This window comes from Rhinatrema bivittatum, chromosome 19 (genome assembly GCF_901001135.1).
Source record: "Rhinatrema bivittatum chromosome 19, aRhiBiv1.1, whole genome shotgun sequence".
NCBI lineage: Eukaryota > Metazoa > Chordata > Amphibia > Gymnophiona > Rhinatrematidae > Rhinatrema > Rhinatrema bivittatum.
Genome location: NC_042633.1, coordinates 22,636,156 through 22,662,467, shown reverse-complemented (window position 1 = coordinate 22,662,467; position 26,312 = coordinate 22,636,156). Strand labels below are relative to the sequence as shown.

The 26,312-nt window shown below is 53.8% G+C and overlaps 3 protein-coding genes across 5 annotated transcripts in view; 2 read left to right on the top strand and 1 right to left on the bottom strand.

Moving 5' to 3' along the window:
• BRSK1 (BR serine/threonine kinase 1) overlaps positions 1-6,059 on the top strand; it is a 53,399-nt gene extending 47,340 nt beyond the window's left edge. The window contains exons 10-20 of the mRNA XM_029585271.1: positions 778-942; positions 1,112-1,209; positions 1,836-1,986; positions 2,166-2,226; positions 2,913-3,462; positions 3,605-3,653; positions 4,147-4,270; positions 4,357-4,537; positions 5,353-5,467; positions 5,789-5,906; positions 5,991-6,059. Coding sequence (XP_029441131.1) covers positions 778-942; positions 1,112-1,209; positions 1,836-1,986; positions 2,166-2,226; positions 2,913-3,462; positions 3,605-3,653; positions 4,147-4,270; positions 4,357-4,537; positions 5,353-5,467; positions 5,789-5,906; positions 5,991-6,059 — 1,681 coding nt within the window. The remainder of the gene's footprint in view (positions 1-777; positions 943-1,111; positions 1,210-1,835; positions 1,987-2,165; positions 2,227-2,912; positions 3,463-3,604; positions 3,654-4,146; positions 4,271-4,356; positions 4,538-5,352; positions 5,468-5,788; positions 5,907-5,990) is intronic.
• A 4,510-nt stretch (positions 6,060-10,569) lies between these two features.
• Positions 10,570-25,812, bottom strand: TMEM150B (transmembrane protein 150B). 3 transcript variants are annotated; one of them, XM_029584758.1, is made up of 8 exons: positions 25,570-25,812; positions 24,149-24,580; positions 17,834-17,909; positions 16,579-16,638; positions 15,830-15,897; positions 15,149-15,276; positions 14,251-14,428; positions 10,570-14,026 (listed from the first exon to the last, which is right to left on the bottom strand). In XM_029584758.1, the coding sequence occupies exons 2-8, from the start codon at positions 24,180-24,182 to the stop codon at positions 13,830-13,832; spliced, it is 741 nt and encodes a 246-aa protein (XP_029440618.1). In that variant the 5' UTR covers positions 24,183-24,580; positions 25,570-25,812; the 3' UTR covers positions 10,570-13,829. The 3 variants fall into 3 exon arrangements, with proteins under 3 accessions (XP_029440618.1, XP_029440617.1, XP_029440619.1); XM_029584757.1 differs by lacking the exon at positions 25,570-25,812 and having other exon boundaries at positions 24,149-25,477; XM_029584759.1 differs by lacking the exons at positions 24,149-24,580; positions 25,570-25,812 and adding an exon at positions 21,422-21,523.
• The window catches only part of KMT5C (lysine methyltransferase 5C), a 39,583-nt gene continuing 39,081 nt past the window's right edge, over positions 25,811-26,312 (top strand). Inside the window, exon 1 of the mRNA XM_029584755.1 lies at positions 25,811-25,938. The gene's annotated coding sequence lies outside the window, so the exon portion shown is untranslated. The remainder of the gene's footprint in view (positions 25,939-26,312) is intronic.

Here is a 26,312-nt window from a genome sequence, read left to right as displayed (position 1 = left end):
ATGTTATGTTGTTATGTTGTTATGTTATGTTATGTTGTTATGTTGTTATGTTATGTTATGTTGTTATGTTATGTTATGTTGTTATGTTATGTTGTTATGTGGCTTTTCCCTGCTGTCTTTTCTGACGCCTGAGAGCTGCGTCCTTCCTCTGCCTGCCCTATTTAACAGGCGCGGATCACTTTGACAGAGCCATTGGAAATTTTAGGTTTGCCAACTCTTCGTTTCCCAAAGCGATTTTGGAGATGCTTTACCCACCCCTACACAGGAGCGATTGGGGGGGGTGGGTGAGGATTGTAAGGAGAGAAGTCAGAGGGCTGGGAACCCTTTCCCAGGCCTCCAAGGGCAAGGTGGGATCTCCCTTAAGGACCCCAAAATTGCAGGGAAAAGCAAGAAGAAAACTGGGGCACCTGAGGCCGGACTTTTAAGAATCAAAAGTGCCAAAGAGCCCTTGAAGGGGAGCCGACGCAGCCCCAGCTTCTCCTTCCCTGTGATTTCATGTGCCCGAGCAAAATCTTCAGCAAAGAAGCGCGCTGCGGGCTGTGTTTCAGCCCAGTTTTCCGGTCTCGGTTCCGGGCCCGCCTCCTGCGGCCTCCCAGAGTTGTCGCAAATGAAGGTCTGGAGCCCAGTGGGGCGTGGTTTCAAATGCGAGGGCCACGCCAGGCTCTGTGCCTTCCCCCCTCCCCCCCCCATCCTGACCCCCGCCGCTGCCTCCCTGGGTGGGATGGGACCTCGGACTGTGGGTTAGCTTTTTAAAAATGTTAACATTTGTAATCTCAGGGGAGGTAAGAACGAGCCGGAGCCCGAGCAGCCGAGCCCGCGGAAGGTGGCGATCGGCCGGATCCATTCCGTCAGCGAGTTTGACCCCGACGTGCTGGACAGCATGCACTCTCTGGGCTGCTTCAGGGACAAAACCCGGCTGAAACTGGAGCTGCAGAATGAGGAGTGAGTGCTGGGGATGGAAACTGGGTTTGTTGCCTGCAATATAAATGGTCTCAGGGCTTGCCCCCCCCCCCCCCATTCCTGGTACGCTGTGCTTTCTCTGCCTCTTTCCCCCACCCCCAGGGCCATGGTGCTAGCTCCTTCTCCAGTCTTATTGCCCTCTCTCTTGCAGTGAGAATCAGGAAAAGATGATTTATTATCTGCTTCTGGATCGGAAAGAGCGGTATCCGAGCTGTGAAGATGAAGATCTGCCCCCAAGGAATGACATTGGTAACAACGGCTCTCCCTACCACTTCCCCCCACCCAACCCTAGCTTCAGGGAGTCAGAGAAAGGTGGGGCTGGGAGGGACCTTGAGGAATCCTCCAATCCATTCCCTGCTTTCAGGCCAGATGTCTCCGAGGCTTGCATCAAACGTGTGACCCACTTTTAAAACCTTCCAGTGTCAGAGATCCCATCCCCTCCTTCTAGCACCCAGCTCCCTGCCATGGTTAGAACGTTTTTATTAACGCCTCACCTTTACCTCCATGTCCTCTGCTGTGATTTAAGGCCCGTGACCTCGTGCCCCATCTCCAGTGGACTCTGAGAACTATCAGTCTCCCCCTCCAATCTGTGTCGGAAGGCCGCTCTCCAGCCTCCCTTCTCCAGACTAGGTCAGGCCCCGCCTCCTCTGGGACATTCTTTGGTTTAGCCTAAAGCTGGACTCCAGCACAGTCCTTGCTCATATTCAGAAAAGTGCAAGAATGACTCCCTGCCTCCTCGTTAAAACGCTGGTATCTGGCAGGGTTAGTCCGCTCCCGGCCCCCTGCTGTCCTCTAACTCTCCTCCGACCGCTCGCCCCCATCTCGACCTGGGGCTAGGAAGCTATTCTTGCTCTGTCTCCCTCTCTGTCCCCCAGACCCTCCACGGAAGCGTGTTGACTCTCCAATGCTGAACCGGCACGGGAAGCGCCGGCCCGAGAGGAAGTCCATGGAAGTCCTGAGCGTCACAGACGGCGGGTCCCCTGTGCCCGCCCGACGGGCGATCGAGATGGCCCAGCACAGTCAGAGGTGAGCCTCGCCTCCCCCCTGGCCTTTGGGCCTGACTGTGTCAGGATGAGAAATATTGACCCATTCGTTTAGCAGCAGAGTGATGCAAGATTTCTCCCTGATGCACCGTACGGATCAGCTGGCGAGTATTCACACAGTGGGAAAGGGGGTAGTCACGTAAAATCTGTTTGTCCCCTCAGGTCACGATCCGTCAGCGGAGCCTCCACAGGCCTCTCCTCCAGTCCCCTCAGCAGCCCCAGGGTAAGTGTACGCCAGGTCATGGCTTCAGTTTGGACAGTGACCTCCCCTTGCCCCATCTTATATTCCTTCGAAATCATGGGACGGAGGGGTCAGGGGAGAGGGAGGCAAGGTGGGGGAGAGCTGAAGAAGTGATGTCTCTCCCAGATAAGAGGCACAATTCAGATGCACAGGCCCCCGGTTCACTTACAGCTGCATTGTATGCCATCGGCTAGTGACAAGAGCAAGATCATGAGCATTTGTAATCCGTGGCCTTGGGGCTTGTTTGAGGGAGAGCAAATTCCATGTGCATGACCACCGTCGACTGCCAGGGAGGGTGGTGGTGGTGGTGGGGGGGTCAGTAGTGGGAAATACCCACTGCCGAATGTGAGAATGACCAACAACATCCTACTGTCACCTCCGCTAGTCCCGGTCTCCCTCCCGAGAGAGCCATGGTTCCCTGTGGCACTCTCTGAGAGTTGGGAAGAGTATTTTTACAGTGACCAATCAGTGGTTCAGCTTCGGAACAGTCTGTAGTTTGATTTTGATCTGAGGGGGGGGGGGGGGGTGAGGGAGGATCCGACTGTGCCTGAATGCAGAGGAGAGCAGATAGGGGCCTCCGCCAACGTCATGCTTTACCACTTTCTGCCATCTCATTGTCAAACCTCAATGCCCACGGGCCCGTTTTGTCACCCCCCCCCCTTTGCCAGAGCCCTGTTTTCACGTTTTCCCCTGCACCGCTGGAGCCCACTGAAGGGGAAGACCCTCGCGCCATCTGGCAGTCCAAAGCCGCGCCGCTCCAGCCCGACTCGAAGACCCAGACGCTGCCAGCCAAAACCAGCCTGGGAGAGAAGCCCCTGCAGAGCATCAGATCAAACCCTTTCCCCATGCCCATCTCTGCCACCTCCTCCTCCTGCTCTCCCCAGCATGACCCTTCCTCATCTCCACCTCATCGCTCCCCTCTCTCCCCTCCCTTCCTCCCCCCCACCTCCTTCCCTGCTCGGTTCTTCCCCGGTACTAAATCCGCCACCAAATCTGTCCCTCTGACGCAGGTGACTCCCCATCCTTCCCCCCGAGGTAGCCCCCTCCCTACCCCGCTGGGAACCCCGGTGCACACACCCAAGGACAGCCCGACGGGGACTCCCGGGGGCACTCCGCCCACCAGCCCTGGCATCGGGGGCATGGCCTGGAAGACGCGGCTGAACTCCATCAAGAACAGCTTCCTGGGATCCCCCCGCTTCCACCGCCGGAAACTACAAGGTTAGCCGCCCCCCCCCCTCCCCGAACCCTCCCCTCCCTGCCTGTTTGTCTGCCTATCTGTCTGTCTCTGTGTGTCAGGCAGGGGTGGGGGAAACCCTCAGCCAGTGAGGCCTGTTCTGACCGTTGCTCTCTGTCCCTCCAGTCCCCACGCCCGAGGAGATGTCCAGCCTGACGCCAGAGTCCTCCCCTGAGTGAGTACCAATCTGGGAAGAGTGTGGATTTTGGGATCAGGAATAAGACAGGGGAACAGGCAGTGAGGTGATACTATCAGGGTTTTTGTAGGTTCTTGCACTGCATCCAGCCCTGAGGGGGTTGGGGATGGGGACGATCAGTCTTGTTGCTCTCGAGAGCGTGTATTGATCATACTTTAGCGCACTTAAAAAAAAAAAAAGATCCTTGAATGACCCACCCTGCAGACGTGGATTGAAGGGGGCTTTACTCTACCTTCATTCGCCAGAGGGTGGCCCTACCAGTGTAGATCTGGAGCAGTTGTTCTCTGCTAGGGAGGAAGGGGAATCGGTCTCCAGGTTATTTCATTGGTGGACTGGCCCCATTCCTTATTATGGCTTGGCCTGCAGATCTGGCGAGGAAGGACAGTGCAGAGGTGCCTTCAGTGCCAACCCTTCCTTATGTCCCACCAAGTGCTCAGCCATGACTGTCCCCCACCTTCTTTCTGTCTTCCAGGCTTGCCAAAAAGTCCTGGTTTGGGAATTTCATCAACCTGGATAAAGAGGAACAGATTTTTGTGGTGATCAAGGACAAGCCGCTCAGCTCCATCAAGGCGGACATTGTGCATGCTTTCCTATCGGTGAGCGTTCGGTCTAGAGGAGTTGGGGGAGGAGGGGATGGGAGCTGCCAAGTGACGTCTGAACACCTCCCCATCTCTCCTGGCAGATCCCAAGTCTGAGCCACAGTGTAGTGTCGCAGACCAGCTTCCGTGCAGAGTACAAGTCCTCAGGGGGCCCCTCCGTCTTCCAGAAACCCATTAAATTCCAAGTGGACATCAGCTACTCAGAGGGAGCTGAGGCGCAGAAGGAAAATGGGATCTACTCGGTGACCTTCACGCTAATATCAGGTCAGCTCAGGCCAGCCAGCTGGTCACTGTCACCAGCTGGGGGTGGCAGCACATGTGCATCAAAGCATCCATGCTTTATGCCTGCTCTTTGCATCTCTGCTCCAGGCTGGAGCCTTTCCTGGGGTCTCTGTCTGTAACTGACTGTCTCTGCTCCAGGCTGCAGCCTTTCCAGGGGTCTCTGTCTGTAACTGACTATCTCTGCTCCAGGCCGCAGCCTTTCTGAGGGTCTCTTATGTAACTGACAGTCTGCTCCAGGCTGCAGCCTTTCCAGGGGTCTCTGTCTGTAACTGACTATCTCTGCTCCAGGCTGCAACCTTTCCTGGGGTCTCTGTCTGTAACTGACTGTCTCTGTCCCAAGTTGCAGCCTTTCCGAGGGTCTCTGTATGTAACTGACTGTCTCTGCTCCAGGCTGCAGCCTTTCCAGGGGTCTCTGTATGTAACTGACTGTCTCTGCTCCAGGCCACAGCCTTTCCGAGGGTCTCTGTCTGTAACTGACTGTCTCTGCTCCAGGCTGCAACCTTTCTTGGGGTCTCTGTCTGTAACTGACTGTCTCTGCTCCAGGCTGCAACCTTTCTTGGGGTCTCTATCTGTAACTGACTGTCTCTGCCCCAAGTTGCAGCCTTTCCGAGGGTCTCTCTATGTAACTGACTGTCTCTGCTCCAGGCTGCAACCTTTCCTGGGGTCTCTGTCTGTAACTGACTGTCTCTGCCCCAAGTTGCAGCCTTTCCGAGGGTCTCTCTATGTAACTGACTGTCTCTGCTCCAGACTGCAGCCTTTCCCTGGATCTCTGTAACTATCTCTGTCTTCTTTTACAGGCCCCAGCCGCAGGTTTAAGCGAGTAGTAGAAACTATTCAAGCCCAGCTATTGAGCACACATGACCAGCCTTCAGTGCAGGCCCTGGCAGGTAAGAGGGAGAAGGAGACAGAGTGAGACAAAGACAAGAAGGGAGAGAGAAAAATGGACACAGAGGGTGAGACTAAGATAGAAAGGGGAAAGAGGATGATGGACATAGGGAGGGGGGTGAGAGACAGAGACAGGAAGGGAAAGACTGCAAAAGAATAGAATTGGAGATCGGTAGAGAGGCAGAGAAATGACAGTGTGAGAGCTAGCGAAACAGAGAGGAAGGGGAAGAGAAAGACTGCAACACAGAAAGTGAGAAAGAGGGAGCCAGAGCGAGAGAAGCTGGCAAGTAGGGGGCTGATCAGTGCCAGGCGTGAGCGCTCACTTCTCCGTCTCTCTGCTACCTCTTCCCCCCTCCCCCACATCCTTTCCTCTGCAGATGAGAAGAACGGGCAGCAGAGCCGGCCCCCAGGGACCCCGACCCACTCCTGCCAGAGCCCCCGCCGGCCAGAGCCCGATGGTGCCGAGCAACAGCCACCCACGTCGCCCCCGCCACCACCGCCGCCGCCGCCCCCACCACCGCCGCCGCACCACCACCACCACCACCACCACCATCACCGCCGAGGCTCCTCCAAGGACAAAAAAGTGCTAGCATCGAACGGGACGCAGGCGCAGCCCTGACCTCGCCGCGCCGCCTCCCAATGCCCCCCCCCCCCCCCCATCGGCAGCATCACCTCCGCGAGCGGAGCAGAGGCTGGCCGGCCGCGCAGGAAGCACCAACCGCGTCACGCGGGGCGCGGACGGGACCCGGCCCCAGCGCCAACTGTGAAGATTGTAAATATTTCAGGACAGACAAACCCCCACCCCAGAAACGACCCGGGAAAACCACGTAAAATAAATTGGCAGCGAGAAAGTCACAGGAAAGAGGACAAGCAAATACCCCCCACTTCCTTTTCCCTTTCTTTTTTCAGTAAGTTACCCGCAGGGAGGCGGCTTATTTTATTTCTCTTCATTTTTGGCTGAAAGGTTTGGCAGGTGATCAGGACGTTGCAGAGGGGAAACCTGTCTCCGCTTCAGACCAGGAATGAGGTCATTCAAAGGGAGACCTGCTTTCTTGGACCAGAATCAGGGCACACAGAGGGAGACCTGCCTTTACCTCTGACCAGGGATGAGGGCACACAGAGGGAGACCTACCTTTACCTCTGACCAGGGATGAGGACACGCAGCGGGAGACCTGCCTTTACCTCGAGCCAGGGATCAGGGCACGCAGCGGGAGACCTGCCTTTACCTCGAGCCAGGGATCAGGGCACGCAGCGGGAGACCTGCCTTTACCTCGAGCCAGGGATCAGGGCACGCAGCGGGAGACCTGCCTTTACCTCGAGCCAGGGATCAGGGCACGCAGCGGGAGACCTGCCTTTGTCTCAGGCCAGGGATCAGGGCACGCAGCGGGAGACCTGCCTTTACCTCGAGCCAGGGATCAGGGCGTGCAGAGAGCGACCTGCCTATACCTCGGACCAGGGATGAGGGCACACAGAGGGAGACCTGCCTTCTCCTCGGACCAGGGATCAGGGCACACAGAAGGAGACCTGCTTTCTTGGACCATGATCGGGGCACACAGAGGGAGACCTACCTTTTCCTCGGCCAGGGATCAGGGCACACGGAAACCTTCTTTCTTGGACCAAGATCCGGGTGCACAGAGGAAGACCTGCCTTATCCTCAGGCCAGAGATCAGGGTGCATGTAGGAGACCTGCCTTTTTTCCTCAAGCCAGGGATCAGGGCACACAGAAGGAGACCTGCTTTCTTGGACCATGATCTGGGCACACAGAGGGAGACCTACCTTTTCCTCGGCCAGGGATTGGGTTGTGCGGAAGGAGACCTACCTTTTCCTTGGCTAGGGGTTGGGTCATGCAGAGGGAGACCTGCCTTCTCCTAGGGTTGGAGATCGGAGCATACAGAAGAAGACCTGGAGACCTGCCTTCTCCTCAGCCGGGGACTGGGTCGTGCAGAGAGAGACCTGCCTTCTTGGGTTGGGGGATCAGAGCATCTAGAAGGAGACTTGCCTTCTCGGCCAGGGATTGGGTTGTGCGGAGGGAGACCTGCCTTCTCCTCGGTCAGGGATTGGGTCTTACAGAGGGAGACCTGCCTTCTCAGACTTGAATCATGCGGGTCATTTGGGGAAAGGCAGTTCTCCTTTGTGTACTGGAAGGGGCAGGTTTCCTTTAGTATGTGTAAGCCTGGCTGGGGGAGGGGATGAACGTGGAGACAGCCCCTTGCGTGATGGTGCAGGTCCTGGAGCCATGTTACCTCTTTCTTTTGCTGCTTTTACTGAATGTGAATCTTTGGTTTTGGCCTTTTCCTCTGAGAATTTTTCAATCTTATTTATTTATATATTTATTTATTTATTTATTTATTTATCTATCTATTTATTTATTTATTTATTTATTTATGCTTTGCTCTCCCTCCCGTTAGTAATTCGCACTGTGAAAATAAAACTGCTGCCCTTGAACGTGTATTTCCCATTTTCGACATCTAGGCAGCATTCGCGCCCCAGAGAAAAAGCTCTCCAGCCTGGGACTCCTGCAGAGCCACCCAGCAGAGGAAGACTCGGCTGCAGCCCTGGCTGGTTACAGAAGTTTAACTTTCAGCGGGAGCTCCACAGCATGCTGGCGTGCACATACTCGAGGTCAAAAACTGTATTTAAACCCCCTTCCCCTTTCATATGTTCCCCTTGCTCACTGTCTTCCGGCCCCCTCCTCACACACCCCCCATGCTATCCCCTCTCTAATACCCAGGCTCATGCACGCCCTCTCCCCTCACTCGCATGCACAAACGTGTTTTCTTCCTCACACGCGCATGCACAAACACACATGCTCCGCCCTTCTTGCACATACATCAGGTCTCCCCCTCAAACACATACATGCATACATTCACACTCTCTCACGTCCATGCTGTCCCTCCTCTCAGGCATGCAGACACGCTCCCCAGCCTACGTACATGCACACATCCTCGTACACTTACATGTGCTCACCTCCCACACTTTCTCATACACACACACGCTCCTCCCACACACACACACTCTCCCCCTTCTCTTTCTTACACAGACACATGCTTTCCCCTTCTCTCTCACAGAGACACACATGGATACACATGCTGTCTTCCTGTCTCTCCGCCACACACTCGCTTTCCCTCCGCTCACACACATATATGTGATTTTTCACACACACACACACACACACTCCCACCACATACACACACGCACTCTCCAATCTCACACACATTCACATGTGGTGTCCTGTCTCTCACACACACATGCTGCCCCTCCGCTTTCTCACATACACATGCTGTCCCTTTGCTCTCACACACATACATGTGCTCTCCCTTTTCTCTCACACACGCACTCCCACCTCATACATAAATACACACTCTCTATTCTCACACACCCACATGTGTCCTGTTTCTCTCACACACACACACAGACGCTCTTCCTCCACTTTCTCACACACATATGCTGTTCCTCGGCTCACACAGATACATGTGCTTTCCCTCCCTTTTATTTCTCACACACATGCACTCAAACACACGTGCTGTCCCTCTGCTCTCGCACACATACATGTACTCTCCCTTTCTTTCACACACATACTCTCCCTCTACTCACACACATGTGCTCTCCCTCCCTTTTATTTCTCTCACACACAAGTGAACTCCCACCTCATTCACATGCACACACTCACACGCTCTCCCTCCTTTTCTCTTGCACACACACGCAATTGCACCTTATACAAACACACACGCTCTCCTTGTCCAGTCGCTGGTTTCAGTCCTTTTTTCTGCCTCTTTCTCTTGTTTCTCACATGCTTTTTTCTCAATTCCACATCTGCTCTAACATACAAAAAAAAACTTACAAATGGAAAAAAAAAAATAAAATACACTTCCTGGTGGATGTTTTTCATTTCAAGGTGACTGTACAAACTGAAAGAAGAGAAAAATGGATGTGCAGATCCTTCCCTTGGTCAGTACAGCCCAGGCAGAGTACCTACCCCCCCCCCCCCCCACCCTCAAGAGTACTACACCCTGTCCAGCACTGTCAGAGTTGCCTCACCCCCATCTCCCACAACTACAGTGTGGAGGTGTAATCCCGGCGGTTAAAGCAGCCGGCTGAGAACCAGGAAAGCTCAGGCTTAAAATCCTGCCAAAAACTCTTGATCTTGGGTAAGTCACTTCACCCTCTATTGCCTAAGGTACGTGGGAAACATGCTTTATAACTAGGGCCCTTAGATCATAAGCTCTCAGGGGCAGGGCCTGATCTACTGTACCTAAGCAAAAATTTGTCAAGGCCAGAATTAAATCCAGTCAGTGCTGCACAGGAAGACTGCCTCCCTCTCTCAACCTCCAGCAGGGTCAGCAAGGCACAGGAAGAGTGCCCCCCCCCCCCCCCTCCACACACACACACACAGTTCACCCCCTCCACTTAAACAAAGGGGTGCTCCTCCCCCACCATCTCCCTCAAACCCTCCAGAAGAGAGAGTGCTGACACAGGAAGAATGATTTCGTACCACCACTGCCTCCTGACCTCACCCCTTCTAGCAGAACCATTGTACCAGAGGAAGGGTTGTGCTCCAGGTCTCCCAAGCACCTAAGAGATGGGGGTTAGAATGGATGCGTTTGATCCAAGATTTCACTGCAGGCCTAGGCTGAACATGGCAAAAGGATTCAAAGGTCTGAGAATATGAGTGAGAAGCTAACTGACTGCCATACCGGGTCCTGTTACTAGGACTAAGTCATGCTCTCCCTGTCTAATGCTATCTGTCTAGCTCACTGCCACAGAAATAAAAACGAGAATGCCACATGCTGAGCTTAGTATTTCATTGTCACTGTAGTGACTGAGTAATTAAAAAAAAAAAAGGGAATTCATCACAGCTGGGAGCAAGGGATCAGTCAGATCCATGGGGCCATCGTTAATAGAGAGCTGCTTTGATAGGGGGCAGTTCTAGGGAAGTTTGGGCCAGAGACCTGGGAAGGCAGGGTACCTGAGCGATTAGGGTGGTGGGGCCTGCATGATCACCACCTCACAGCCAGCAGGTAGAGACCAGGTCCCAGGAGATGGAAGTTGGCAGGGGCAGAATGGGCATAAACACCCACTACGCCCCCCCCCCCTCCTCCTCCAGAAGATGAGAACAAATAATGCCTGCAGGACCCCTCTTGTCCGCCCCGTGTCCTGGGGCTCTCTGGTAAGCAGGCATCTCACCTATGTTTCTTATCCACTGGCAGTAAAGAGTCCCAAAATAGCTACTGTTATCTATTTTCAAAGCCTTTATTGCCCCAGCCCTGAAAAAGAAATGCTTCCTTGGCAAGATCTCTTTCAAAGTCCGGATGCCTCCTTATAAGGAGCTGGTGCAAGAGTGCCTGCAGCGCAGCCAAGCACAACAGCATCAAGAGCAGGGACAGGTAGCAGGACCACCAACATCAGCAAGGAGCAGGTACGCCAAGAGCAGTGGCAGGGAGCAGCACCAAGGTCAGTGATGGAGGAGGAACACAGACAGTGAGCAGGACCACCACCAACCGCAGCAGCAGGGAGCAGCACCAAGGTCAGTGATGGAGGAGGAACACCGACAGTGAGCAGGACCACCACCAACCGCAGCAGCAGGGAGCAGCACCAAGGTCAGTGATGGAGGAGGAACACAGACAGTGAGCAGGACCACCACCAACCGCAGCAGCAGGGAGCAGCACCAAGGTCAGTGATGGAGGAGGAACACCGACAGTGAGCAGGACCACCACCACCAACCGCAGCAGCAGGGAGCAGCACCAAGGTCAGTGATGGAGGAGGAACACCGACAGTGAGCAGGACCACCACCAACCGCAGCAGCAGGGAGCAGGACCAAGGTCAGTGATGGAGGAGGAACACCGACAGTGAGCAGGACCACCACCAACCGCAGCAGCAGGGAGCAGAACCAAGGTCAGTGATGGAGGAGGAACACCGACAGCAGGACCACCACCACCAACCGCAGCAGCAGGGAGCAGCACCAAGGTCAGTGATGGAGGAGGAACACCGACAGTGAGCAGGACCACCACCAACCGCAGCAGCAGGGAGCAGCACCAAGGTCAGTGATGGAGGAGGAACACCGACAGTGAGCAGGACCACCACCACCAACCGCAGCAGCAGGGAGCAGGACCAAGGTCAGTGATGGAGGAGGAACACCGACAGTGAGCAGGACCACCACCAACCGCAGCAGCAGGGAGCAGAACCAAGGTCAGTGATGGAGGAGGAACACCGACAGTGAGCAGGACCACCACCAACCGCAGCAGCAGGGAGCAGCACCAAGGTCAGTGATGGAGGAGGAACACCGACAGTGAGCAGGACCACCACCAACCGCAGCAGCAGGGAGCAGGACCAAGGTCAGTGATGGAGGAGGAACACCGACAGTGAGCAGGACCACCACCAACCGCAGCAGCAGGGAGCAGCACCAAGGTCAGTGATGGAGGAGGAACACCGACAGTGAGCAGGACCACCACCAACCGCAGCAGCAGGGAGCAGGACCAAGGTCAGTGATGGAGGAGGAACACCGACAGTGAGCAGGACCACCACCAACCGCAGCAGCAGGGAGCAGCACCAAGGTCAGTGATGGAGGAGGAACACCGACAGTGAGCAGGACCACCACCAACCGCAGCAGCAGGGAGCAGGACCAAGGTCAGTGATGGAGGAGGAACACCGACAGTGAGCAGGACCACCACCAACCGCAGCAGCAGGGAGCAGCACCAAGGTCAGTGATGGAGGAGGAACACCGACAGTGAGCAGGACCACCACCAACCGCAGCAGCAGGGAGCAGGACCAAGGTCAGTGATGGAGGAGGAACACCGACAGTGAGCAGGACCACCACCAACCGCAGCAGCAGGGAGCAGAACCAAGGTCAGTGATGGAGGAGGAACACCGACAGCAGGACCACCACCACCAACCGCAGCAGCAGGGAGCAGCACCAAGGTCAGTGATGGAGGAGGAACACCGACAGTGAGCAGGACCACCACCAACCGCAGCAGCAGGGAGCAGCACCAAGGTCAGTGATGGAGGAGGAACACCGACAGTGAGCAGGACCACCACCAACCGCAGCAGCAGGGAGCAGGACCAAGGTCAGTGATGGAGGAGGAACACCGACAGTGAGCAGGACCACCACCAACCGCAGCAGCAGGGAGCAGCACCAAGGTCAGTGATGGAGGAGGAACACCGACAGTGAGCAGGACCACCACCAACCGCAGCAGCAGGGAGCAGGACCAAGGTCAGTGATGGAGGAGGAACACCGACAGTGAGCAGGACCACCACCAACCGCAGCAGCAGGGAGCAGGACCAAGGTCAGTGATGGAGGAGGAACACCGACAGTGAGCAGGACCACCACCAACCGCAGCAGCAGGGAGCAGCACCAAGGTCAGTGATGGAGGAGGAACACCGACAGTGAGCAGGACCACCACCAACCGCAGCAGCAGGGAGCAGGACCAAGGTCAGTGATGGAGCAGGAACACCGAGAGCAGCCACAGGGAGCATCAGCATGGCCAGCAGCAAACAAAGCCTTAACTTCTAGCCAGTAATCTGCAATGATACAAGTCCCATGCCTCCCAGAAAGTGAGGACCCTGGAATGAGCTTAGCCCTGTTGGATCTCATCTTTCCATGCCAGAGTCAGCTCTGGAACCAAGCCACCACCCTCTCTCTGGCTGAAGCACTGAGGGGGTTTGTGGGGGCTTGCACATGTCTGAGACCCTCCGAAAGGCACACTCTTACTACTTTAAAAATAAATCTTTTATTGCACATCCAGCTGTGAAGGCACCAGCATCCAGATACAGCCTGGGGGGCCAAATGCAGGCTTAAATCCTAATATTGCATCTGCAGAACTTCCTGCAAGTAGATGTCATGCTGCTGCAGAAACATCTGAGTAACAGGCAGCAGCAGTGAAAGAATCGCACACACACTACCCCACCACAGGACAGGTACAGCAGAGGCAGAGGCAGTGCAAGCTACTCACACAGAGTCCCGTCACAGCACAGGCAGCAGTGCAAGCCTCGCATACACACAGCCCCACCACAGAACAGGCACAGCAGAGGAAGCGACAGTGCACGCTTCGCGCACGCTCACACACCGCAGGCAATGCAAGCTTTACACGCACACACTCACTGCCCCACCGCAGGGCAGGCACAGCACAGGCAGCTCTTCCATCCTACCCCTTGTCATACTGTCCTGCTGCTGCATCTCAGTCCTGGCGGGGGAAGGACTAGCTGAAAGCATGGAAGAGGGTCCATTGTTTGTGTCCGTTCTGTTCTTGGTGTCCTTGCTGCTTCTCTACTTGTGAGTGATGCAGACCTCTGCGCCACTAACTCAGTGCACACGGGTCACCGTACAGCCGCCCCCCCCCCCCCAAAGGGCGGATGAGGGCTTCCAACGCCACGAGGTCCTCCTCGTTGCCACGCATCATAGGCCCAGGCTGGCGCTGGAGGACTGCATCTCGTGGAAGGCGCCCGGTGGCTTCCTCTGGACGTGGAAGAAGTGGCCGTCCAGGTGCCAGAAGTCCACGGCAAAGAGGCCGAAGAGGAAGAAGAGGATCATAGCGGCCGTCCACTCACAAATGGCCGCCACGGATTTCAGGTTCTGCGTGTGAAAAACCACCACTGGAGCCCCGGGAGTGAAGGAAACAACCATGGCAGAAAGTGGCTCTCCACCCCCCTCTCCTCTCTCTCTCCCTCTTCTTGCTTCTGTCTCGGGCCTCTGATCCCTTCCGTCATCGCCTCCGTGCTGGCTGCGCCCACTGCGCAGCCAGCACGGTACCAGACGGATCAAAATAGACCCTCCCCGGGGAGATCACGGGAGGCGGCGCCCAGGCCGGGAAGGATACTCAGAACGATGAGGGCCGTGCAGAACAGGCAGAGGCCGAAGCGCAGCGGCCCCGCCCAGCGGCCGCCGTGCCGCGGCTCCACCTGGTAGGTGAGGGCTGTCTGGAGCCAGAAGTACGCGGCGCCCACGAAGAAAGCCAGGAAGGCCCCCAGCAGGTGCGTCTCCAGCTGGTTGGTTTGCTGGAAGCGGGAGGACCGTGTTAGTGACAGAGCAAAGCTGCCCCTCGCTGGGTGCCGGATTTCGGGCTCTAAATACAAAACAAGGACTAAAGCACACGTTTTCCTTTTCTTTTTTTTTCAGGGTCATACTCTGAGGCCTCTTAAATGTAACACAGTTTAGGGCCTCAGCATTTCTTAATCCACACCCTGCCCTCCTCACTTGACCTCTTATCTGGATAAGAGGCTCGCACGGGCACAGCGGGGAGAGGCCTCCCGCGGAAAGCCTCGAGGTGCAAGAGTTTTTTTTTTTTTAATTAATATTATTTTTTAACACCCAAGGTCAATAAAGTGCTTCTGGAGTTCTGAGACCCCCCCCCCCCCGACTTGATTGGTCCAATCTGACCCTTCTGGCTCCGATGTCACAAGAGCTAGCTGTCTCGCGCACACCGCAGGAGCCAATCAGACAGCTACGAGCGTGTGAGATCACTCTGACACTGCTCGCAACATGGCTGCCCCCAGGGGCTCCTGGGCCAGGGTGGGGTGAGAATGCTGAAAGAACTGCAAAAGAAAAGATCTGATTTTTATCAGTGAGAGGTTTGGGGGGGGGGGGGGGCAATCAGCCACTGCTGGGGGCACCTCTGACAGATCGTTCTTTATAGGGATGGGGAGAAGGGCAGGAGGGAAGACGGTGCCCCGGGACAGACCGAGGGTCTCCGCTCTCGCACTGGCATGGCCCCTTACCTGGAAGTTGCCGACCATGGAGGTCCCCAGGGTGGTGAGCAGTCCCAGGATCAGGCTGGCTGTGTTCAGGCGAGAGTGACAGCCGTAGTCCCGGATCTGCTGGAAACGGATGAGGCTGATCCAAACCCCTGAGGAAAGAAGTGTGCTAGGTCATGGGGAGAAGCTAATTCCCAAAAACAAGGCCACCCCCACCCTAGCCGACCTACCAGTGGTTAACCCGCATTTTGGCTAGCAGACACCCCCCCCCCCCCCGCCCCCCCATTTTAGGGCTATAAGAAGCTAGACAGACTTCACCCCAACCGCTAAACAACTGAATCTGTTGGCAGAAAGGTGCCAAGTCTCTCCGTACCCCCTGCTAGGTACAAAGAGCATTGTATTTCTCCATCAGGCAGTGGCATGTCTTCATGAGGGGGGAGGGGGGGAGGCATTCTTAATTTGCGTTCCAGGACCAGCTCCAGGCTCGCTGCTTGAAAACGTGACTCTCTGGAGGTCAAAGGAGAAATCTTGCCTCATCCCGCCGCTCCCCTACGACAGCTCCAGGACGAGGCTGTCACCCCCTCGTCCAGTCACTTCCTACGCATTCATCGCCCAGCAGGGCTAACCCAGGACCGGCGCAGCCTGGTCCCCAATGACTTGCCGCCTCATATCAGCTGCCTATTGTGCCTGCAGGGTCCCACTTACCGAGAAAGGCCCCGATGTTAAGAACTTGTCCAAATATACAGCTCTGAGGAGGATAGGATCCACAGGTGCTGCAAAAGAGAAGGGTGAAGGAGGTCTTTTTAGTGCTACCACGACTGGTAGGAAAAGAGATAAAACCAGAGACTACATAGAATCAAAGGCAAATGTTAACGAGGAACAGGAATGACCTTCCACTGCTGTGCAGCACCATAGGGGCTGGACAGCTCCTGATCGAAGTTAACAGCGCTTCTCAAATATTTTGAAGGCGGCTAAAAGAGGAGAGATGCTGTGCTTGATGGCTCCCCGAAAGAGAGCTGGGCAGCATCTTGCTGAAAATCAGATGTGAGGAAGTAAGAGATTAAGAAACCAGCTCCAGAGCTATCTGCAATTCTTGCATCTTCCAAGACAAGACTGCCGGAGAGACACACAATGGGGCCAGCCCAACTGGATCAGGTTGCAGTGCTCTGTGTGTAGAGTGGGGGGTGAAAGAGAACCAGGCTCAGGGCCACACCCTTCCCCCTGTCTGCTGGTGGTCAGACTGGCCTTGGAAGTGGGGCTTGGGTCAGGCCTCAGTTGGTGGTATTGGGCCCTGCGAACCCTGGGGCTGGGCCAGGGGTACTTGGCTACCCTGTCATGACGTCTGAGGAAGAGGCAGAAGTGATGGGAAAGGCAGGAAGGGGCCAAGATCACTTCAGAACAAACCAGGCAAATGAAGAGGGAGGTTGGGCAGACCTTGTCTCGATGAGGCTTACCTGATGTAGGGGAAGGTAACTGTGACATTCACAGAGCCATTGGACACGGCCATAGCGTACCTGAGAAATATCCAAGATAAAGAGTGATTCAGGTCATCCAGAAACCAAGCAGATTTCAGGCTGCTGGAAACGTCCATAAAAAGGTGTGATTTTGCATTATTGAATGGCCGGATTGGCAAATTACAGGTGGCGGGGGATGGGGCAGTGGCCGCAGGCCCTAATCCAAATCTGTATTAAAGCTTCTCATCTTCTACCTCTCGCTGATGGCCAGAAGTCTGGAAGAGGTGATCCTCCCCCAACCAGGCTGTGTGGTCACCATCCTCCCTGACCCCAGGCCTGGAGTGCGCTCCTCTTGCGTGGTATGCCCATCCTTAGCACGGATGTGATGCCACCCTGGGCAGGGGGCTGGTGGTGAGGTGTCCATGGGCTGTCTAAGAGCTGTGAGTCTGCACTGGCCAATGGGGGAAACACTCCCTTTTCCTCTTCCCCATGCCAAGCGTCAATTCAGATTAGCACCAAGGCCTGTCAGGACAGCTGGGGTACTTTTTTTCATTCTAAGCTTTAGAAGACCACAGGTAAGGCCCATCCATTTCTTTCTGGGATCTCTCTTCCTACTGGATGTCTTATGTCTACTCCAGTCAAGGCTGGCAGCTTCCCTTCCTTGCATAGGAAAACCTCACGTTTTTCCTTGTCTCATTCACTTCAGCCTCTGGGCGGGGTTTCCAGGAGTTTGTCACTTCCATACGGCCTTGACGCCTGCATCCTGCCCATGTCACTGTGTGCCTGGCATGGCCTTGCCCTGTATTCACCCGCACACTGATGCTTCCACCCTGCGGCAGAGCCCTCCCCAGAGAACGCCAGATTTTCAGTTTTCAGGCACCAAAAGGAAACAGCAAAAAATCCACAGGGAGAAGAAAATTAAATATAAGTAAAAACTCTTAAACAAACCATTCCAACTCCATTGCCCCTCCCAGGACTGGAATTTAAGGTTCCCAAGCAGTTTTGGCCAAAAAGGTCTCTTCTGCAGAATCTCTTTCCTGGCATATACCCCTCTATGTGCCCATTTCCTGAAATTTTAGGAAATTTAATTTTTTTCTATTACAGGATATGAGGATCCGGTGGCGCGTTCCCATCCAGGAGGGTGCAGTTGACTTGGCCATGGGGAGCAGCTTTTGGGAGAAGGGAAAGAAGGCCTGAGGCAGGGAGGAGTGGGGTGAAGGGGGCAAGCACTAGTGCTTTGTAGCACTATACTCACACTATCCACAGACCAGTTGTGGCCCAGGCAGTCAGCAGGATGGGAAGCAGAGCCCAGGCCCACATTCTCCGGAGATCTGTGAAGCATTAAAGACAGAGAGTGAAAGAGTCAGGGCAGCCGCCAAGGATAACCATTAGCAGCCCCTCCATATGCAGGAGAGAAGCATAGGGCAAGGGGCTCAGAGAGGGTTCCCTCCCTCTCCCCCCGCCACCTCACCAAACACTTATTCTAACCTCTGACTTTTCCATTCTCAGCAGAGGGAGGTTCTCTGGTTTGTGCCTTTCCTGATCCCACTTGAATCACTGCTGGAAAAATACAGGGGGAATTCCAGGAGCTTGTGCTGATTTAAAGCAAGACATAACTGATTTCATATCCCAATCCATCCTTGTAGGAGACAGCACAGCAAACAAGCCACAGGAATGGACAAAAAAAAACCCCTCGCAGCCTGTTGCCATCCCCTGAGCCCTCCAGTCCTAGAGGTGACAGGCTCTGTATCCCTGCGCCCATCCCCTGAGCCCCCCAGTCCTAGAGGTGAGAGGCTCTGTATCCCTGCACCCATCCCCTGAGCCCTCCAGTCCTAGAGGTGACAGGCTCTGTATCCCTGTGCCCATCCCCTGAATACTCCAGTCCTTGAGGTGACAGGCTCTGTATCCCTGCTCCCGTCCCCTGAACCCTCCAGTCCTTGAGGTGACAGGCTCTGTATCCCTGTGCCCATCCCCTGAATACTCCAGTCCTAGAGGTGACAGGCTCTGTATCCCTGCACCTATCCCCTGAGCCCTCCAGTCCTAGAGGTCACAGCTCTGTATCCCTGCACCCATCCCCTGATCCCTCCAGTCCTAGAGGTGACAGGCTCTGTATCCCTGCGCCCATCCCCTGAGCCCTTCAGTCCTAGAGGTGACAGGCTCTGTATCCCTGCACCCGTCCCCTGAGCCCTCCAGTCCTAGAGGTGACAGGCTCTGTATCCCTGCACCATCCCCTGCACCCATCCCCTGAGCCCTTCAGTCCTAGAGGTGACAGCTCTGTATCCTTGCACCATCCCCTGATCCCTCCAGTCCTAGAGGTGACAGACTCTGTATCCCTGCTCCCATCCTCTGAGCCCTCCAGTCCTATAGGTGACAGGTTCTGTATCCCTGCAGCCATCCCCTGAGCCCTCCAGTCCTATAGGTGACAGGTTCTGTATCCCTGCAGCCATCCCTAGAAGTGACAGGTTCTGTATCCCTGTTCCAGTTAACCCTTCAACTGTTTCACTTGGGTGGGGGGGGGGGGGGGGGGGTAATGTCTCCAAATGGGTTAATTTTATGCACTTTTTGACAGGAATGAGCCTCAGTCAATGAGTATGTTCAATCTTGCAAATGTACTGCTAATACCCTTCTTAATACTTGCACTGTGCCAGAGCACCTCCTTCTGGAGCTTAAAGGGTGTTATATGCACAAGTGATGGGTCTAGGTGTGCCTGGAAGGTCTTAATCAGGCAAGTGGGGCCCCATTTCAACTGGGATAATTTGTCAGCTTCTGGTTTGGTGGTTGTGGTGCCTAGGCCTATTATGGCAGTGTGGCTGTCTGCATGGCAGGTCATTCTCCTTCAGTCCCTGGCAGGGCTGCTCATGTAGGTTGGCAGACTATGGAAGCTGTGGGGCCAGAGCGCCTGTTCCATGGTCCCAAGGTGCTGCTCCGGCCTCAGTGGGGGCCGGACTCTCCCACCTCCGATCCTTGCGAAATCTGAAAATCCCAGTTCCACCCAAGAAGCTGCCCTCCCGATGACAAGTTAAGCTGACAGGAAGCTTCCCTGCTGCACCCACTTCCCTGACAAAGTTCACGGCCCTGCCCGGGGGAGCCCACCCATCGTCCAAAGTACAGTGCTGCAGCCAGCTCTCGGCCATCTGCCAAGCTGCTATATCTTCTAGTGCAGTTCATCTTCCCAGGTCTGGAGGGTATGAATTAAGTCAGAGGAGGAGTCACACCCCCCCCCCCCCCCCCCCCCCACCTGCATTGTGTACACAGAACTGATGGCTGGCAATGCCCTCTCTCAGGCTCCATGGGCATTAAAGACTCTTTGCAATGGATGGAATCTTAACCCCGGCAGCAGCAGAACCCCTCTCCCTTCTTTCCTCTGATGGATGTTTCCCTTACAAAGGGCCCCATGTGGCTGGACAGGTCCCTGCCCATAGGAGGAATGAGGTTCTGGCATCATAATGCAGAGGCAGCCAGCAGTGATATCACAATGGTGATGTCACAAGAGAAAGCCCAACCCCTCTTCCCCGGGTCTCATTTTTAAAGTGTTGTTTTCCCTCTCTATCTGTCCCCTGTCTCTTTCCCTCTGTATTTCCTTTTTCTCTCTATCTCACTGTATTCCTCCATCTCTCAGAATCTTCCCTCGCTCATCACTTACACTGTCTCTCTTCCAGTCTGTCCCCTATCCTTCCTTCTCTATCCTCCATCCCCAGCCTCTTCCATCTCCCCCTCTATTCTCACAGTCTGTACCCCTTTCTGTTTCTCTCACTCTCCCACCACCTTCCTTATAGCAGGCGCAGTCCAGCAACGTTTGGACACTTCACAGGTGATGATTCTGCTGCCTGGGTCAGGGGCTCTCAAAATGAAAGCAGGCTCCTGTGTCTCCAGAGAAGGATGAAGGGCTGGGAGAGCCGTAGTTATGTAAGGAGTGGGCCTTGATTAAAGCCAGACTCTCCAACACAGAAGACAAACATTTGCAGAAGAGTCAGATGTTGTCTTATAACCAATTCCTGCCGCATATTGGTGTTTTTTGTGCCTCACTTTTGGTTTCCTTCTACCAGCCCCCAGTTCTTCAGGAAAGTCCTTCAGGCAGAGGATCAGCAGGGGATGTTTGGACATTTTGCAGCCTTTCTGCTGGAAGCTTTTCTGCCCTCTGGCTGGGGCTCTGTTTAGGGATTTCGGACAAGAAAGGGGCATCTACTTGCCCATCCCCTTCTATGGGACCCCCATCACTCCTTACCCTTCACAGCAAAGGGGGGAGGCAGTGTGGAGTGTGGCCTCTGGGGCTCCTTCCCTCAGTCCAGCGGGGACTAGACTGTCATCCTCACCCCACCTGCAGTTTCTCCTTTCAAGCATTGTCTTGGGGAGAGAGGGGGGGGGGGGATTCCTCAGAAAAAGGTTGAAAAGCTCCCAGAAGTTCCCAATATGAAGCTGCTTCACCCTGCCAACCTGGAGGACAACGCAGCTCCATCCCGGAGCCCAAGGAAGGGGGATCTCCACACTTACCTGATTGGCTTGTGCCCTCCTGCTGCACTCTCCCAGCACCCGCTCTGGGCTCTAGTGCTGCCGCCTCCTCCTTCTATAGTGCTGGAGGCTGAAGCTCCTCCCTCCCTCCCTTCCTCTGGCCAAAGTTTCCTGCCTGGCAGGCCAGTTCCCCTTTCTCTTCTCCTTCATGACATTTTAGTTAAACCGTTTGTATTGGGCACCAGAACCCCCTCTCTGGAAAATTATCCAAATAAAGACTTTACAATAGTACCTCCTACATACCCAGAGAACTCTTCACCTTGGGGGGGAGGGGAGCCTTTAAAAATGATTTTAATATACAAAGTACAGAGATTTGGCTCCAGATTTCTGGTACCTTGTACTGGAGTAACACAAGGATTCAAATGTGGAGCCTGGAAGCGGAGATCTTCCAAAAAATCCCCCAAACTACTGTAGAGATCCACAGAGGAGATGGTCCTTGCCCCGTAGAGTTTACAATCTAGAGAAACAGGACAAATAAGAGACTTCTGGAGTTTGGTTACAACCAAGAATGGTAGGATCAGAGGAGCTGGGGGTTAAGAGTGACAAGCAGCCCCGTAAAGGAGGGGTTTTAGGCTCGATTTAACCAGAGCAGAAATATATATATTTATTTATTTATTTAAAAACTTTTATATACCGGTATTAGTATGCATACATCATACCGGTTTACAATGTAACTTTAAAGGTAGAAATTACAATGAACAGGGAGGGCGAACAAGGAGGAGTATACAAAGAGCAGGAGGTGGAGGAATTAAAGCAATAAATAAAAACTGCAACGGACTATTTACAGGAATATACAAGGCGTAGGCAAGATACTTGCAGAAGTCGGTGTACTTAATCAGGGTAGGCTTGTCGGAAGAGCCATGTTTTAAGTTTTTTTCTGAACTTGGCGTAACATGGCTCTAGCCTGAGAGTGGTAGGGAGGGTGTTCCATTGTTTAGGGCCTGCAATGGATAGTGCACGGTCCCTAGTAGAGGAGAGGTGGGCTTTTTTCAAAGGGGGAATGGAGAGGGTGCCTCTGTACATATGGGAACCAAGCACCTGGGTGTACTGTACATATGGGAACCAGGCACCTTAACATTTTTCCCTCACTGGTTGAGAGCTTAAAAATCATGTAGCAACATGGAAGGGAAGAATTGCCAGGCATTCAACATGAGACCTAAGGGGGGGTCATCGTAGTAAAGCCAACATGCCCCATTTTGTACCTATGTATACAAAATTCCCAAATGCAATCCTTCCCCTCAAGTCCATCACGGTCATCACACTGTTAGCCTCTCCAGGCTTTCTTTCAGCCCCAATGAAATCAAACCACTGCTGTTTTGGGCTTATAACTGCCCAGCCATACAGGCTACCCCCTTGTCGTCATTTCCTGACCTCAAAGTAGCCAGTCAAGCAGTTGGATGCACAATGGATGTAACCTTAAGAGAAACATGGGGTTAACCTACATGGCGCAGCAGTGACTGCCTTGGGAAGCTTGCTGGGCAGACTAGATGGACCATTTTGGTCTTTTTCTGCCGTCATTACTATGTTACTATCACCTTTATACATGTTTCTGAGACATTACCTTGACTACTTAGTGTGAACTCACATTTATAAAGGGACATTAGTAAGGTGGCTACATGTCAAAAGAGGGCCATCAGAATGGAACATGCAGAGAGAGACTACAGGAGCTGAAGATGTGCTGTAGATCAGGGGTGCTCAAACCGGTCCTCAGGACACCCCTCCCCCCCATGTATGCAAATATTTCTCATGCATATTCATTAGGGACATCCAGAAAATCCTATTGGCTTGGGGGGAGGGGGTGTCCCGAGGACCGGTTGAGCATCCCTGCTTTAGACAAACGGAGGGAAAGGGGAGATATGCAGATATTCAATTATCTAACGGGATTCGATAAAATACTAGAAGGAAATGCTCAAGGGCAAGGGGCGGTCCTATGCAGCTGAAAGGAGGGAGGCTGAAAGCAATACAAGAAAATCATTTTTCACTGAGAAGATGGTGGACACCAGGAAGAGACTTCAAGAGAAGGTCAAAGGATCTACAATGGTGACGGAATTCAAGCCTGCATGATATTTATTTATTTAAAAACTTTTATATACCGATGTTCATAGACATATCACATCGGTTTACAGGTAACAGGGGAGTAATATTTGAACTGAGAGGGAAAGATAAAAGTTACATGTAACAGGGATATAGATGAACTTGGGAGAGTAGGAGAAAATAAAGGGTCAAGTGACCTAGGAGAGGATTTTTCAAGAGAGAGAACAATAGCTATATTACAATTGCTTGTAGATTTTGGGGGGAGGAGGAGTTAGAAGGGGACTGTGACCTGGCGGAGGGAGATAATTCATGTGTAGGCTTGTTCAAACAGCCAAGTCTATAGATATAGAGCCAAGATATAGACACACAGAGACCTTTTAGAGACCCAGGAGAAGAGCACAGTTTGAGGCAGATACAGACTGGGTGGACCCCTTCTTCGTTATCGGCCAAGCAGATCCACCATCTTTAGATCCTCCTCTGATTGGTTCCATGACCAGCTGCTGCATGAAGTAGTCATTGATGGCATCTAGGAACTTTCCCTTCCTTGTGACATTTACCCAATCAATACTCGGGTAATTGAAGTCTCCCATTATTATTGTGTTGCCCGTTTTACTAGGCAGTCTAATTTCCGTTAGTATTTGCAGTCTGTTTCCTCATCCTGGCCAGGTGGGTTGTAATATAGCCCCACTACTATACTTTTCCATTTTACATAAGTATTCAAGAGTGCAGTTTTGTCTCCTGCAAAACTTTTATCCTGCTCGACTCTCTGCCATCCATAACATATTGTGCCACCCCTCCACTAATTTTATCTGCTCTGTCATGTCAATATAATTTGTACCCTCGTATCACAGTGTCCTATCAGTTATCCTCCTTCCACCAGGTCTCCGAGATGCCTATTATGTCTATATCTTCCTTTAGCGCCATGCGTTCTAACTCTCCGGTCTTCTTTTTCAGATTTCTATCATTTGCATAGACATTTTAAAAACAGATTTTTAAAATTTCTATTTTTATATATAACCACACCTACTTATTACCAGATGATACAAGCAGTTTGGATACATCTAGGTGTTTTCAGCTTTTACAACCACCTCTCTATCAGGACATAGACTTGTTTCGGCAGTATCCTTTGAAGATTCCTCCCTCAGAACCTTGCGCTGCTGAGTGACTGTCAGCTTTCCCCCCAGTTTAAAAGTTGCTCTGTCTCTGTTACAAAAGTTAGTGCTTCTTAAGGAGATGCAAAATATCTTTAAGTCTTCCATGAAATAAGAGTCAAAGAACAGGGCTGCACTTCATAGATAAAGGAGCAAAAGAATTTCAGCTTAAACTGGGTCTGCACAACATACACAGAGCTTCCATGAAGAGGAGACAAGGGCAAGCACCATGAAATGGCAGGCTACTCTTGCCACTGGCCCTTCTCCGCAGGGCATCTACTCTGTGACAATGCTGGGTCTCTTTTCACCTATGGAAAACAGGAGTTAAAGACAATATGAAAATGGGTTCTTTACTTTTCTGCAGATTAGCTTATTTTATGCCGGTTAGAAAATCGAATTTGTGATCATATATAATTAGCACAGTTCATTTTGTATTGGTGCCTCTGGTTGGGGGTTTCTGCAGTTTTGTGCATATCCTTCATTTTCTTGTCATCGTAGGCGGAGCGTAGAGTTTTCAAATTTGCATTTCGTGCATATCCTTCATTTTCTTGTCATTGTAGGGGGAGCGTAGAGGTCTCAAACTTGCATTTCTTTTCCTTGTATTCCTTCAGCTGCAGGAAGTTTTAGTTCGGGGGTCAGGGTGGGAGTGGATGTAGCTGTTGTGGGAAAGGAGGGGGAGGGGAGGAGGGCAAGAACCTGTTTCTCCCCCTTACACCCTTTCTGGGAATTTACTAGACGGTCCCTTAGATTATCAGGGTCTTGCCCTACAAGGGAGGCAAGGCCTTTATGAATTCCCATCTCATTTCTTACCGGCTGTTATAGATTTATTATGCATTTGATTCTTTATTTTATATTATTCTAATCTAAACCCAGTACATAAACCCATGATTAGATTTCTACCGCTCTACCAGGTTTACGCTGCGCTGTCCAGATACAGATAAGAGAGAGGTCCCTCATCCCTAGAGCTTACTAAGGCCGGGGTAGAGCGGAAGACTTCTGCCGTGGGTGTAGAGAGCCCCCTCCCAGCCTGTGTGAGATTAAGGACGGGGGGGAGGGAGGGTGTGCGCCTGGATTCAGGAATTCCCCCCAAGTCCTCTCATCCCCTCCCCTCGTGGGTCACTTTCAGCGAGATTCGCGCGCCGGGGGAGCAGAGCCTCGCCCGCTTCCCAGGCAAACACGCCCCCTCCCATCCCACCCTTCTCAGCCACGCCCCTACGTCCTCTAAGCCATACCCCGCCCACTTCTTCAGGCAGACACGGCCCTCCCCACCTCCTCTCAAAACAAGACACGCCCCCACCTCCTCACGCTTGTCACCTCTCGGCTCCGGTGGACACGCCCCTCCCTCTCCCAGGTACGCGGAGCGCGGGGAATGCCGGGAAGAAGGAGCAGGTGAGGAAGGGAGCTACGCCTTTCCACCCCGATGCAGGAAAAGGCGGAGGAAGCGGACAGCAGCGTGCGGACCGCACCGAGGCTCGAACAAAGGAAGGAACCCGCCCGCCCGCTTTCACCAATCGCAAGCGGGCTCCGCCCCCTCCTCCCGGGCCACGCCCCTGCGTCATCACGCAGCGCGATGTGCGGAGAGGCGGCAGGGCGACGCGCTGGCGTCATTCGGCTGCGGCCGTTGGTGATGGCGGCGGAGGCGGTTGAGGGTGGGGGGTGAGGAGAGGTGAGGGTAGTGGGACGGGACGGGGCGGGGCGACGAGGAGTGAGGGCAGTGGGGCGGAGCCAGGCCAAGGACTGGATGGGGGCAGCCTGTGGCCGGGGGAATTGAGTGAGGTCAGAGGGCGAAGGGAGGTCAGAACAAGGAGGGGGAGTTGAGGAGTAGGGTGGGGCAGAAAGAGAGGTGGGTGATGTGCGGCGTAGAGCGGGGAGGGGGCAAGATGGGGAAGGGGTGGGTCAGCTTGGGACAAAGGAGGGGGGTTCTTATGAGAGTGGGCTTGGGGTGGAGCTGCCGGGGAGTGCGAAGAGAAGAGTCTGTGGTGAAAGGGGGCAGCCTGAGAGAAATGGAGGGGGTGGTGGAGCATTGGGGGTAGGGTGAGA

Excerpts from the sequence above, each read along its gene's own strand:
- TMEM150B (XM_029584758.1), bottom strand. The coding sequence starts at position 24,182 with ATGTATCCAAACTGCTTGTATCATCTGGTAATAA. Across the intron at positions 16,639-17,833 it reads ACAACTGGTCTGTGGATAGT|GTACGCTATGGCCGTGTCCA; the intron begins GTGAGTATAGTG and ends GATATTTCTCAG. Across the intron at positions 15,898-16,578 it reads GTTACCTTCCCCTACATCAG|CACCTGTGGATCCTATCCTC; the intron begins GTAAGCCTCATC and ends TCTCTTTTGCAG.